The 16142-nt window shown below is 35.6% G+C and overlaps 1 protein-coding gene across 8 annotated transcripts in view; it reads right to left on the reverse strand.

The window, feature by feature from the left end:
- The window catches only part of HDAC9 (histone deacetylase 9), a 459755-nt gene that overhangs the window by 51493 nt on the left and 392120 nt on the right, over positions 1–16142 (reverse strand). For all 8 annotated transcript variants that reach the window (XM_051785902.1, XM_051785904.1, XM_051785908.1 and 5 more), the window contains one exon: positions 6247–6365. In XM_051785902.1, the coding sequence (XP_051641862.1) occupies positions 6247–6365 (119 nt within the window). The remainder of the gene's footprint in view (positions 1–6246; positions 6366–16142) is intronic.

Here is a 16142-nt window from a genome sequence, read left to right on the forward strand (position 1 = left end):
GCTCTTCCTAACAAAATATGATTTCTGAAATTTTCTGCATTTCATATTCATAATGTAAATGTAGTGTACACAAAAATAATGTACCAGATGCTGAGGTTACTGGCAAATAATTCACCAATATCTGCACTGCAAGAGCAAATTTAAGGAGTACAAATGCAGGAGTAAATACAGCATAATCTAACTTGTGAGTCTGGGCAATCCAATGGCCATGTCCAAACTATAGGATATGATATGGCAATGACTGCTGTGGGCTAGGAGGAAGAAGAAACCAAACTGTTTTCTTTCTCCCAATAAATCCTGTGAAAATAATCATGTCTGAGTGTTGGTCATCAATGAATTTGTCATCTCTTTTGATGCCTTTTGTATTGTACCAAGCTACCATTTAATTAGTATTCAAGAAATCACTCCAGAGAAAACCCAAATTTTCCTTTCCAAAGCGAACAACTGGAAGCAAATTCTTGATGCTGCATTTTCTTGCTGCCAGTCACTGGGTACCATGCAGTTTCAAAGAAACAAAAGGAACAAAAAGAACATTTCTGATACAAATGAGAAGACTCCCCTTTGAAAAACTGTATCAATGATATTTCTCCAAGCCATCTCCGATGCTTTTAGCTCTGAGTCAAAAACTCAAGATCTATCCTGCCAGATAACCATCTTATCACCTCAAGTGCCACAAAAATAACCAAATTATGCTAAAAAAATAAATCAAATCTCTGAACTCAAAAGAATTCAGACAAGAAGCGATCTGTGGCAATTGAGGTAATTTAACAGTTTTCTGCTACCAAAAGGTATCCTACACAATCTCTTCCTTTCTCTACTGCCCTGGCACACATTGGTCCCTCCATAATCTGATTCAGCTTTGTAGCCCAACAGAAATCTCTCCGCTTTTTTGACTAAGTTTTCTGATGGGTTGGTGAGTTAACGCTGAATGTGTTTACAGAGAGATCTGACAGAATGACAGCCAGTCCAAGGTAAGTAACAGACAACTCAGAAGGGGAAGCAGCGTGCAACCACCCTTTTGTGTGGCAATGAGCTGCTGAAACTACTCATAGGCCATAAGTGCCAGACTTACCAAGATCACAGCTTCTTGTGCTGATAGTTGAGTAAAAAAGACTTTCTTGCTTGTGAAGAGATTAGACATGGCATCATAACAGCTTGCAATGCTATTTTTAGCATTGGACTGTATTAAAACAGCTACCAAACTGGCTACCAAAGCCAAAACTATTATTCTCTTTAGTCAGCTGTCAATTTGCAAGGACTCCTTTTGCCTGCCTTCCTTTAACATATACCTATTACTTTAGCCCCGTTAGTCCCAATTAGGATTCTTTTTTGGAGTCAAGTGTCAGGGAAGTCTTTCAGAGAGTCACAAGAAAGTGTAGTCCCTGCCAAAAGACATAATCACTCCACCCTGAACAACTCACAGTCAGTCCAAGATCCTGTCCAGTAGAGAGTTACAATATTATTTGAGGACTTCTTTAGAAAGTAAGTAGTTCCAGGAAAAAAAACAAACAACCCAACAAACATATATATCATTTCTAGTACTTGAAACACTCAGAATAGTCACACAGAATATTTTAGAAATAGCAAAGCTGGCACATGGCTAACTTGCATTCTGAAACTTATCTGAAGTACCAGACTTAGACCCTAAGCAGTTCTGCATTTGAATTCAGCAATATGCAGTTCTAGCATTATCCTTTGTTCTGTGTCTAACACATATACTATACATGATACACAGTGGGAAACTGAAAAGAATTCCAACACATGGCAGGATAGTTGTGAAGACTCAAGAAAAGACTGGTCACTGAAGAGAAATGTCATTAATTGATTTTTGCATGAAGCCTCTAAGGTCTGAGTGTGCTATGGCATACCTAATTGTAAGGATGCCATATATTTAGAAGTCTCATTTAAAGCCTTCCAGTGATGGCTAACACACCATGCTAGATCATTTATTTCAGCAGTCAGTCATCTCCTTATTAAAACTGTGTCCATTACTTCTGAATTTGCTTATTCCCAGATGCTAGATATTTTATCTTTTTATAGAATTTTATGTTACACTGAGAGATCTTGTTATCAAAAATCATTACTCCCCGTGGGAAATTGGAACTGAAATGTGCAGGGCAAAGCAGAGACCAACAGGATAGGCACCCAAGTTCAACCTGTTACTCTTATTTGTATTCTGAGAAGTATCAGTTTCACCCACAAGAAGAGACTCCTTAATGGAAGACCTGTTGGCTACATGTAAAAAAAGCAGCCTTCTTTGCACATTAATTTCTACCACTTATGCTGACATATTCTTTGGAAATAACCTGGACTCCCTGAGGAGAGGAACTGCTCATAACTTTAGCACTTTTTTCATTGGTCCCATTTGAATAAAGTGTATACAGCACAATGCAGCTTTTTATAAGTTAAGGGAGTTATTTTCTCAAATAAAAACATTAAAAGTTGCAAATCAGCTTAGATAAAGTCAGTTATATTCTAGACACTGGAGTAACTTTTCATTACAAATTTGGCATAACAGAAGACAAGTATCCAATGAGACAAAATATCATTTACCCTTTAAATGCCCACAGTGGTATCCTTTCCTACTGCTAATTGCTGATTTTATTTTGCACTCTGGTGTCAAATAGCATCTTTGGAATAGGAGAATAAAACAACAAGAAAACTCCAGTAAATCATCCAAGCCCTTAACAAATAAAGTGCTTCAGGAAGTTAAGTACCTCGAAAAAAATCTTCATTCAGGCTTGACATTTTCCTATTTACTTTATTCTTTTTACGGAATGGTCATCATTTAACGAACAATTATCTAGAATATTTACTCTAACAGTAAAGTGATCTCGGTGACTTTAATGCAAGCATTATTCTAAGGGTTGTTCTATAAAACAAAGTAGGATAATGTTACATGGAGATCATTCAGCAGAGCTAAATTTAAAAACAGTGCTCTTACAAGATCTAACAACTTGCAAATTTATGACCAGATCTGGTAGCTTTTCTTTGGACTCGTCCACCATGTAAAATTCAAATACTGTGATAATACCATACATTTTAGCAGATGATATAAAAATTAACTGTAAAATAAAGCACAAAATGTATCATCTCTATCTTCTGATGATCTATCTAAGGATCATCAGGATAACAGGAAAAAGTAGATTCATACTGTTTAGGTACTTCCTTACTATTCTTAATACAAAATTCCTTTATTCCCTTTATTTCTTCTGCCAATATTTTTCCTATATTTTATTGCCAATACAATTTTTAGTACAAATTGCAAAGGCAGTTGGAGAAATAGATTTACTTAGGGCAAGTTATCTGAAAAGTACGGTAAGACAGGAAAGATTCAAAATTCCCTTCCAATCTTCTTTAAATGCTATCTCTCTTTTTTTCCAATGGAAAAAAAACACATTAGTTAGTTCATTACTAAATATGACTGGAGATAAATTAGGTAAGTGAGATATCTCCAAGCTCTGCAATCATCACTGATCTCAGCTGGTCAGATTCCACCCTACAGCCTTCTAGAGGAGCTGAGGGTCACCTCACTGTCAGAAATCTTGACATTCACATCAGACTCATGGATTTCAAATCAGCTGCAAAAATATATATGATTATTTTGTTGCTGACACGTTTATTTACCAATCAGAAGTGGCAACTTCTCAGTAAGTAAGACTGTATGTCAATATAGAAAAAAATTAAAATTCTGGGTTAAAGTAGATTATAATTTATAATTCAAACTGTGTAGATTTAGTAGAACTTTTTTTTCTGTAATCACCTGCTATATGTTTACTCCAAGGCTGTAATTAGTTCAATCTGTTATCTTCATCCTTCATCCTTCCTTACTTGGAAAGGCTGATTGGTTAATACATTTTAATTTTAGTTTTTTCTCTTTGATTGTACTCTGAGGGAAAGATATAAATAATTCATTTTCAAGCATCCAGTGGCTTCCTAACTCTCTTTAACAGCAATGTTAGTAGCCAAGGGTCCATATTCTCTCCTTTGATGACAATATCTCCCTAATTTATAAGTGTAAAGTTTGTATTAAGCCACAGAAATCAGAAAATTCAGTGTATTAAGTGTACACAAATAGCTAAGGATTTATAAAGAAACAATATTTACAGGTTAAGCTTTACCTTGCATTTACTTGTTTGGTGCATAATTTCTAATTATTACAAACCAATTATATTAAAACTTTGCATGAATATCTATTTTTAGTCTTTAATATGAAAGTTCTCTTTGGACCTTATTTTTTTTAATAGACTGTTCATTTTTCTGCATACCACATACAGTATGTTATGTTCCAAAATGGTATGGTGGAATGTGGAGAATTTTGTTTTGGGGAAATAATAAATTCCTCTGGCTCTGTACAAAAGGCTTTATTCATCCCTCAGGTGCGTGATCATTTTCTGGGTCTATCTTGGCTTTTCCCTTAATTTAAACAAGAGCCACCTACTGTAAATCACTTTTTTTGCTTACAGACACATGCAGCAGCAGATGGGTACCTTCTAATATTAAAAAATATATTATGATTTCAGTTTTTAAAAAAGTTATTAAGTTAAGTAATTAACTCATGAATGAAAATTAACACTAATTCCAATGTCAAACAGTTTTTCTCTGCTGCAATTTCTAGTAAAGTTGTTGAAGCTGCTATGCCAGAATACTACATATTCCAAAGCATCTTACTGGAGCATCACGCATCCTTAAGGGACATGCAGAATTCTTTCTCAGCTGCTAAATACAGAGAGTTATTACAATGATACTCAACAAAATATCTGTTTTGTACCAGTTGAAAGCTCATCTCCCCACCTTATAAGCTCATGGAATGATGCCTCTGACCAGGCACCACAAATGCTAAAAAACAGTGAGTAAATCTCTTACCTCGTCATGCACAATGTTTTACTAAAAGTCATAATACACAGGAAAATTATATCAAACGTACATACAGCCTGCTATATTTCTTTCCTCTCTAGTGCAACCACTGCATTGAACTGAAAAACTGTGCTAAAACTCAATAGGTCTTACTTGCAACCACAGGGATATTCCCTTCCCAACCCTTCCCAACCCACTTGTGCATTAGCACCTGTGTAAGTGTCTTTGGGTAGACCCTTGCACTGCTCTCTACATTCTCCCCTTCCACAGCACATCACTATGGAGAGTCACTCTAGTTCTCCATCAATCTTTTTGTCCTTGGTATTCAGGGGAACCTGTTGAGCATTCAGTGAGAATGAAAATAAAAATACGCATCTCTTCCCTGCACCTCCTGAGGCAAACAACAACTTTAGTCTACTGATCTGTAACAAAAGGCAGTTGTGCAGTGTTTTAAATGCCATTAGGTCTCGTTAACTTCTCCAGACTTTTTCCAAGGCATTTGCCATTAGCAGCAGAGATCCATATTTGATGTTGACATGGTATTATGGTACCTCTTGAGATGCAATGAATAAAAGTAGATATACTGAAAAAAATTATTCACAGCATTGCATTAGGAAACCATTTTGTGTTGTTCCATGGAAAGCAATTGATACATAACGATGTTACAGTGCACATTACTGCACAGAGAGTTACAAGATCACCCAGCCATGCTTAACATCCCAGGTTCAGAATCAGTTTGGTCACAATACTCTGTAAGAGCTAGTGATTTTAGAGTCCTATATATGAGACATGTCAGACAGACCTGTTTTTCAGAAAGTATTAAATCTCTGCCACAAACATACATTTTGGAAGACTGAAATGGACATCCAAATATTGAGACCCAACAGAGTAGTCTTTTAGAAAACCTTGGCCCTCGTAAAACTGATGTAATTCAGGATTAATGCCATGAAGCTGAAAAGATTACAATAACTAAAGAGCAATATGGGATCGGATTTATGCTTCCAAAGTCTAAAATCTTCAATATATATTTAAAGAGAAATAACTTACTCCAGCCTTTAGAAAATGGGGTCTATTAAAAGCATGAAACCTCTAAAATGTTATTTGAATGCCAGAAAAGTAATACTTTAAAAAGTCAAGACAAAAGTGCAAAGAGGAACAGAAAGGAGTGAGCCAGAAATGCTAACATGTTCATTTCCACCCTGTCCCGTGAGCTGGATGAACTCTGCAGCTCCATGGGCATCTCTGGGTATTAACTGATGGACAGTTCCTGCCCTCAGTGACACAGCTGTCATTTCACAAAACAGAGACATGGATGCAAACTGGACTTATGATAAGGTTCCTAACTAAAAAAATACCAACTCAGAAACATGTGCCTATGATGATACCTACATTTAGCTGTGACTTTGTACCCGCCCAGAGGAGGGTCGTGGCCTTCTACAGCATCGAATCCTGCTGACACCAGGACAATCTCTGGATCAAACTCGTTGGCAGCTGGCATAATCACAGTCCTGTAGAGTGAAAAAACCCCAACATGTTAAAATCAAAAGAACTTCTATCTTCATGATATAAATTGTCACAATCACAAAAAAACCACAGCACAACATATTTTATTTAATTAAACCAATCTCCATGGTAGCTGTTCAAAACGAAGTCCAAGGCTTCAATTAATTTTTTCTATAGTTACTATTTTTTTCTAAGACTGAGGAAAAAAAATGCAGGTACATGTGAAAGCCTCTAATATTACTTACACATCTGTGTCTGTTTTATCCTGCTGCCTATAAAAAGCTGCCTCTTCCAAGGAAGTGACTAATGGCTTACAGAGAGCTCTCAAAGCCTGAGTGGAAACCCGGACTGCTCCAGTTAGTGCGAACTTGGTGTAAATTTGAACTATAAATTTCTTTTGGGAAAATGTTTGCTTTCCAAACTTTTTTTTTTACTTCTTAACATTTTTAAATGTTTGTCGAGGTGGGGGGTGACTCTAGCAAAGGAAAAACATGAAATTCCCTTAATCAAATCCAGACTATGTTGTCAAGCCTTTCCAAGGTCAAGCATAACAGGAATGTGACAACCACAAACTAGTGACAGCAACCCCTGCTGGTGTCAGGAAGATAATTCAGCTCCTCACAGTCACAAAGATTCCACTTTTTTTAACCCCTTCCTTGACAAAATTATGTGGGGATATTTTATCGCTTTGGTTTTGCCATGAAAGATGTATTGAAGGAGAAGATAAACCCTTGCATTCTGCACTTGCACATGCCTTCTTTCAGGTTGACTCCAAAGGGAAGGTGTAAGGACAGCTTTTACACTAGTTTGACAAACACTGAGCCTGTAGTGGCTGTGCTAAATCGAGGGATATCGCTAACATTAAAACGCAAATACAGGAATGAATGTTCTATTACAAATAAATTAACTCAAGGAAATCCCAGTTGGTCTACACCAGACAGAATATGAAGATTAATTTTATGCATGTGTAATGCCATTTGTTTGAGTTCAATGTTTAATAATTTACTTTATAATCAAGTTAGGCCAAAGAGATCATATTTTTGTTGAAAGGTTTAGGTTTTCTGTGGCCAAAAAAATAAAAATCACATTAAATATATTTTAACAATTCTCTAGGTTTTTCTTTAGTTTAGTTTTTGATCTGTGTTCTATAAACTTTATTTTGTTTCCCTCAAAGGTAATTTTATTATTAGGAAAATGCTCCCTTTACTTGTTAGTCAAAAAAAAAATAATTCAGGCTAAGCAAAAAGTCTTTGTCAGGGCATACAGCATTTCACTGAGTATAGTTTTACATTAGGAAAAAAGAACGGAGGCAGTTTCAATTTTTTTGGTGATATTGCTGAAATTGCACCACAAATATCTGCAGGCATAGTGATATAATTTTTTAATATTACTTTTTTTAAAATATGTCATTAATAGGCCTCTGCTGAAATATGGATTCCAATACTGAGCACTGGACTTCAAGAAGGACCTAGACCAACTGGAGAGATCAAAAGGAAAGAAAAAAAAATGCAAAAAACCATAATCTAAGTGGATAAATAAGAGAATCATAATTATTTGATTTGCATAAAATGAGAATAAACGAGTCGACAAACTGTAAGTGGTTGTTGCAAGAGGAAATAAATAACCTGTACTGTAGCTACACTGTGGATAAGACCTGAAGCAGTTGCAGCAGAAAAGTTGTAATTCAGACACTGGAAGAAGCTTTTAACAGTAAGTATAGTTAATAATGTAAATAATATGTTTAAGAAAATTTCTTTTATTTTTTTATAAAAGGTAAAACAAATATCCTTCAAGCTTGCTACAGTTCAAACTGACATGGCCTTGAGGCAGGAGGTCAATTACTTCTCCTCTAGATTTTTTTCCTCTTTTTGCATGATGTATAACTATATAACACATGAAGTACACATACAAATACTTGCATTAGGCACTACAGTGACTGAACAGCTTTGCAGGATAATCTCCACAAAGTTAGGGAACAATATCAGGAATAAAGATCTCCTATGCAACCACATCTTATCTTATGTACATACCTTCTGATACTCTAATTATATGTTCATTGTCTGAAGCAACACATACTTTCCAAACTTCCCCACGTCTGCAACACATGTGGCATGGATCCTGATTACTGATGAGGACTGTGGCTGATACGTAATCTTCATCTGTCCCCATAGCACCATATATCTTATACACTGAAAGAAGGAGGGATTCTGTGAAGAACCCTCCCTATCTGCAGCCACTTGAGCTTTTGCCCTCCTCCTCTCCATTCACATTTCCTCAAATTTAAGTAAGGCTCTGTTTTTTATTTCTTCATGTCAAACAAAGTGGCAGCACCACAGAGTACAGCATAGACTATGTTCAGGAGTCAGAGGATGGAGTGTGTTCAGTGCAGACAGAAGCCGTGGAAACTCAAGTTGCTGAGCAGTAACAAACCTAACCAGGCTAAAACACAAAGACATTTTTGAGAGTCCTATAATTTGGAACATTGGGAAAATCTACCACACTTCTACCACATTTCAAGACCTTGCTCAAATGCGTAAAGATGTCAGCACATTTTTTAATAACTTGGGTAAAACAATGCATTTGACCCTTAATCTCATTCATAGAAGCAACAAAAATTGTTTAGACACAGTCTATTCAAAATTTTTGTCAAATAAATATGTCTGACATTAAAACTGCCAGCCATACTGAGTAGCATTAGGAAAATTATTAAATACTGAAAGCAAGGTCTTTCAACACAAAGCACCAGGAACAGCTATTAACACATCTTTAAGAGTACTGAACAGGAAATAGTAGCAGATTCATAAATCTCTACAGAAATGATATATAGGAATATCAGCTAAAGAAAGGAGAAGGCTATAAGGCTAATAACTGGAGGTAGCATTTAGAATTCACTGTTCTTTGCTGCTTTCAGTATTACCTGAATTCACATGACCAAAGTAACAGCTAAGAGGGTTTTTCTGAAAGAAATCTTTTTTTCTTTCAAAAATGTACACAGTGTCTGTTACATTTCACCAGAAGAATGGCATCCTACTTTTGCTATAATATCGTCTCACAAACTAAGTCAGAACTTTGCTGCTGCTACTCTGCATATAATGTACTGGAAGAGATAACCTATATGCTCTCTGTTCTTCATTTATTTTTCATCCTCCACAATATTGAGGGAATTAGAATGTCAGACCTCATCCATCTTACTGTTCTTAATTTAATACTGAAGGGAAACTCTAAGAACTTTTCTTTTGGAAAGATATTAAGGAAAACATAATCTGTTTACTAGGATAGCAAGCTTGATTCTTCTCTTAAACATCTCAGGGAGTCCATGGTCCTTGTTACAGCAGCCAAGACTACTACTTGGTCTTTCAAAAGGATAACAGCCACAAGTGTATCAATTGCAGAGAAGACCATATAGACCTTTGGTTCCTAAATCTTTAATCTGGTCTTCTACATCAACATACAGACATTTAGGTTCCTCTTTTGAATAAATGCTAAGAGATCTCTGCTCAGAAAAGAGCAGCTTAACGTCTGGAAGACATCACAGCATTTCAGTTTGGCATTAATGTAGGTAGGGTATTTCCAACTTTTGCCTTGCCTTGGCAGTAATTCCTTTGTGGCCCAAAACAGACAAAACCTGACAGATACTTTCCTGTCTTATGAAGTTCTATAAGGAATGACATATACACACAGTTTTAAATATAGGTTTAATTTCACCAGGACATAAATAAAACCTTTTGTCATTGGCCACCTCTCAGGCTTTAGCACCTTCATTATCCCTGAATATCTGTCTTTAGAAAAATCACAGAATCATAGAACCTTAGAATAGTTTGGGTTGGAAGGGACCTTTAAAGATCACCCCGTCCATCCTCCCTGCTGTAGGCAGGGATAAAAAAATGTTTTGAGGCCAGTTGTTGTAAAGAAAGCCTACACAAAGCAACATGAAGATCACTTCTCCCTCATAAACAGTCTTCTCCCACCTCAGGACAGTTGGATGGGCAGGGACAGCTCCTGATCCTTCACTATCACTTGGGAGCAGAGAATCATTAGACCTTGTATCTTGCACCTTTTCTATCCCATCTACACTCTGGAGGGCACAGGAAGGTGTAAGAAACAGACATCATCCACCAACTACCTCCAAAGGAGCTCCAACAAACATGGCACTTTCCTTCTCAGTTGCCTAAGAATGCAACCCTCTGAATCCCGAGAAAATAGGCTTCTTTTTTTTTTTAAAATCATACAACTACCATTGGTCACACACTAATACATATTTATGTTAAACTTGGCAGATTCCTCAGACCAACCCTATGCTCAGAAGTCAGGCTGCAGTTGCCAGGACTTGTTACGGTGCTAAGGGTCAAACTCTACTCACCAGAAATCCTTTGCAAAGTGCACTGGCAGCCTGCACTCAGACCCAGATAGGAACAGTTATTATCTGACACACAGCAGGAGTAAGAAATATGATTTGGCTTCTGGCCATAGTTCACCAGACAGGTACAGACTGGGGACTGGAAGCCCATCACTTCCTGTTGGAAGCCAGTCAGGCTGCAGAGATTATCAGGAAACCAAAGTTAATACTAGAATACTTCTCTGACAAAATGAGCAGCTTTTGTCAGAAGAGAAATTAATTTTATTCATCCACTATGACTCACACTCTCCTCCACTCTCTTCTCCAAAGAAAATAAAACACCTAAAAGAGATATTTATTTTCTGTGATCTTGAATCATATAGAAGCATAAATATTTGGTACAGCATATTCACTTAATGATGACAGCAGAGTTACAGGGGCATCTTGCCTGGCTGACTCTTTCTTTTCTAAATCATTTTCATTAATAAACATGTCAAAACCTGAAAGCTTGAGCATCTGCATCACAGAAATTATTTATCCATGGTAAACCTTGCAGTTACAATGAAACTGTGTCCTCCAGCCCAACGTAGTATAGATTCTTCTTTCAGTCTGAAGGTACTGGGAACAGAGAATGTGTCTGGGAAGCTGAAAAGATTTCTTTTTGTCCCACTAAGGAGATTTCCCCAAAGAATTAATATGTTCCATTTGGGTATGCTGCTGTCTGCAGAGAAGCCAAGGGATGGCTTCCAGTTGGGTGTAGTTCTAGAGAAAACATCAGGCATGCGATCCTCCCCTTCCCACCAATCTGAACATCAGATGCAAGACATTAAAGAGATTCTACCAAGGGACTTCTTTTTATTCTTCCATTCTATTTTTGTACATCTAAAGCACATGGTTAGGATGCTCCCAAACATTTGTTCTCCCAGAAGAGATTGCAGAGAAGTACCCAACCCAGAAATGACTCTCCAAGTACCATTACACAGAGCTGGAAATCTCCAAAGAAAGTTAAACATATTATGCAAATAGCTGCAATTCTTTTGCTGTGTTGGTAATTTAAAAAGGAAATGAGCAGGAATACCAATCCAGGAAAATAATTTATGTAACTGAGAAAAATAATCCACACTGTTCTAAAACTGCAGATTAGAATGTCTTAGTAACATAAATTATTTGCTCTTTCCCTAAAATCCTCCATTGTTTTCATCTAGTAATCTCAAAGTACTTTCAGAACATCAAAAAATGGAAAGGCTCATATCTTCAGCTGGTCTAAATCAGTATAGCTGTTTCTGATTGCATAGTCCTCTAAAGCAGGCATTTCTTGTACCCACTTCACAGATGAGTCAGCTAAATCTAAAAGCTGGTAAAAGACTTGAATAAATTACTTAGTTGTCCCTTGAAAAACCTCGAAAGAAAATGCAGAAGACTCTAAGTCCGTTACTTCAACTAGTAGAAAAAACAACCATAAAAGCACTGTTATTTGTTGTTATAAAAAATTGCATTTTGCAAGAAATACATATACAATGTGCTAGTGCTATTATAATGGGGGCTTAGCTACATAGCATTTCTGTACAACTCTCAGATAATATTTTTTCTGTAGTAATTGAGTTTATAATATTGTGTCTCACTAGAATTTTTGTATACTTTCATCACATTTCTTTATGCCAGTTCTACTGTCGACCCAAGTTCATCAAGGCCAAACTTGAGAACTTTCCCCTAAAACTCCTTGCTGGTTGTCATATGACCATCAGCTTTGTTCTGGATTTACTCTCTAAGGCATATCTAAATTCTGGCAATTTTGTCTGCATTACTTTCTAAATTATATATGTTACATAAGTTCTGTCTTTCCAGACTTTATTTTCATATATTTCCTTTTATCATTATAGGTTTTCTTTTTATATCTTTTGAAAAATTTTATTTCTCCTTTATTTTTAATAAGCACAGCCAATATTCCTGCCCTTTTATTTTATAGTTACCTTCTTTGCTTTCTGGAGATCCAAAATATCTCTTATTTTTTTTTTTATTCTTCAAGGGGCAAAAGGTACCACATCAATACAAAATCCTCACTACTGTAAATCATGGTCATTTCACTGGGCTTTGCACATGGTATTAAATTTAAGCACATGCCAAAGTGTTTAAATGTCTTCCATGGATGCACCCAAGTTAGTAATTTAAAGTGTTAAATTTGTAGGAATATCTAAGTGCCACTGAATGAACAGTTTTAGAAGCACCAACAACTTGCTTTCTTACTTTTCTTGGTTTTTTTTGGTGGGTTTTGTTTGGGGGTTTTTTTTGGCTTTTGAAGACATTTTCATAGCCTAAGGCTATTATTTGTGGGTTCCTTTTTAAATGACTAATTAGTTTGGCAGCCTGCATGTAAGTTTCCTGAATTCTCTTACAGCTGAAACTGCAAGATTGTAAGCACTCAAAAAGCATATGAAATACTGACTACAATATCTGCTCATCCTTCTATTTTTACTATTTAGAAAGGTGGTTTCAATGTAATTATAAGGATTCTGCTACATTTGATCTATGATATGCCTCAGTCAGTGTCTCTGAATTAGTATAAAAAGAACCTAAATAAGGAGAAGCTAACAAACAGGAAAAAATGAGAAAAAATATTACTTTGTCGTTTCCAGAATTCACTTAAAAATTAATAGCATAGTCAAATAGAATAATCCAACTTCAAGAAACATGGGCAAATGCATATACACACCTACTATGGACATTCATGTCCACATTCAGAACTGAGAAAAATTCAAAGTTCAGTGGTTAACAGGAAAAGGTATTGGCTAAAAATTATGGTAAGCTTGCTCAAAAATTATGGGTCTATGTATCTCTCAAAGAGTATAGTTGAAAGAAGAGATTACCTTGAAAGAACCAAAGGCCAGTATGCAAATATAAAGCCTTCTATGGAAATATAGGCCAAGGTAGCACACGCAATGGCAGAATATCTCCTTACAGAACAATTCTACTCTGAAAAGTAACAGAGTTTAGAAAATCTGCATTTTCTATTAAATGTTCTTCCGTCTTTTTAGACTCTTACAGTGGAAGCACTGGCATGATAAAAAAAAATACTGTGTTTTACCTTTTATTTATTTCTCAGATCTCAAAACTGGTTGGTACCATCCCACCTCGTGAACATAAAACAAATTTATTTACTAAATTCCAGTTGATAGTTAAAGGACTGATTTGGCTTCCAAGAGCTGTATAACTGAAGATGATATATTAGGAGGAAGCAGAGTTTAATTTGCAAAGACGGGGCCTAAAATAAAACACAGCATGACTTAAAATAGTATCACCAACACTGAGAAAGCAAAATGCTATGAGTATGGAATCCCACCCTTTTAAGACAATTATTTTTCTATCAAAAACATTCTAACATGTATGGGAAATGGTACTAACACATGCATACACACTGCTAATTTTACCCTCAAGTATCATTTAAGATAGCATTTAGTTGTTATGGTGTAAATGTGCTTATCAGAAAAACAAATTCAGTGCCCATTACTTCATTTCATGGAAGGAAAAAAAATCATTACAAGCTTTTCTGCCACAATTATAAACACATTTGGGGGTACTTTAAATTTTCTGCTTTGAAATTTGTATGATTTCTTAGAAAACATATCACATCTCTATCAAGGTTGAGTATACTACAGTACTTTTTTTAACAAAATAACTATTGGTTTTGCCTTTCTACTAAGTAATTTATTTCAACTGACTTTTATTATAATAGTCAGTGGACTTGGTCTAAAATGTTAACATAATAAACTAATAATACTACTAAAACAGTTCCGCACTCCCAGTAAATCTTATTACATAGTAATAAGATTGTTCCTAAGAAGATAAAAATAAGTGCTACAATATCAGAAATACTTAAATATAGAGGTGAAAACTTGCCTCAATGTGCTGCATTTATAGAGCTCACAAAATAAATGATAGCATAACATACTTTTTAAGGAATTTCTTACACTCTACGAAAAAGCATACTATTTTGATCATATTCTACCTTTCAGTGTATTTTTAGGGTACTTGAAACTTTTAAAACTCCTTAGCCCTCTAAGAACAGTAAGGATAGCCTGGTTCCTATTTTACTTACATTCCACAGGAATGGTGGAATTGAGAAAAAGAAGGAAATGGAGGTGTTTTGAATAAATTAAAAGGAGAAGAGGGCTTTGGAGTATGAAGTTTGTCTTTAAGTCCAAAATCTACACTCCTTCACTATGAAAAAACCTTTAGAAAAGCTCTCCAGATTAGGCATATAGCACACAGTTTGACACATAGCAGGAATGAAGAAAATACACTACCTAAAATTTACTGTTACTGATTGTACAACAGCTCAGTTTGCAATATTAACAATCTGATTATGTCACCACTGAAACGATTACTCGAGAACTTTAAAGTAGTTTTCAGTTCTTGCAAAAGTGAAATGTGGGGAAGAAGGGAGGGTAAATCTTGTTAAAAAATGCCTGGAGACATGAATTGGAGGGGTTATGTTTTTCATGGGAGCAATAGGTTGAGTGGATAAAAGATACAGAAATCCCTTGAAAAAAGTACTTTTACCACAAAATTTGCTACATTTCTGAAAAGTGTACTTTGCCCAGAAGGATTTTTTTTTCTTTTCTTTTAAATGAAAAGAAAAAACATTTTCTAGAAATCAAATTATTCATCAAGGTCATGGTCACTTGCAAAAGCGTAATTTTTCACATGCTGTATTCATCAACATGGTTGTGAATACAAAGTACTTGAAGTCTTATTTTTTTTCTCAGAGTTTTCTACATTGTCCCTTAGATACTTTCTTGCTTTGTCATATATTTTCTTCCATATACTCATAACTATTTTTAAAGGTATTTTCTCTGTGTATGGTTTTCAGGCTTACCATTAGATGGAGATTTCACAAGTTTCTGGATAACCACTATTATTTTACTCTATATTGACACTTTTCCTTCAAAGTAATGCTATTTAGAAAATTGCTTATATGACTAATCTTATTTTTCAGATGTTACAAAGTATTCTTTCAGAGGAAAGATGCAGACATATGTCATTTCTTCATGTTTTTTGCTGAGGAACAACGTACACTGGTGGAAAAGGAACATATAGACATTTTCTTACACACAAACCAAATTAACCAACAGGAAGTGTCTCTGATCTTAAACAGGAAGACGCTGATGTTACAGGCAGCAATAGCATTCAACACTTCATGCTTGGCAGGGCTTTGTCATTGGAGTTGGGGCCACTTTGGACCATCTCATTACTCTGGTATGTATTTAAACAGACCAGCTGGCCTTCATTCTTATAGCCAAAAATACAGCTTCCCACATATAAAAAGGCTTTATACAGTACAGAAACTTCAAGTCTACTCACTTTACCTAAATTGAATGCCACTTAATGGGACCCATACTGATATAATTTTATTGGGGATTTAGAATAAATATTTACAGATAATGCAAGG

The sequence above is a fragment of the Manacus candei genome, unplaced genomic scaffold (genome assembly GCF_025592945.1).
Source record: "Manacus candei isolate 608988 ecotype Guabito, Panama unplaced genomic scaffold, ASM2559294v1 h1tg000021l, whole genome shotgun sequence".
Classification (NCBI taxonomy): Eukaryota; Metazoa; Chordata; class Aves; order Passeriformes; family Pipridae; genus Manacus; species Manacus candei.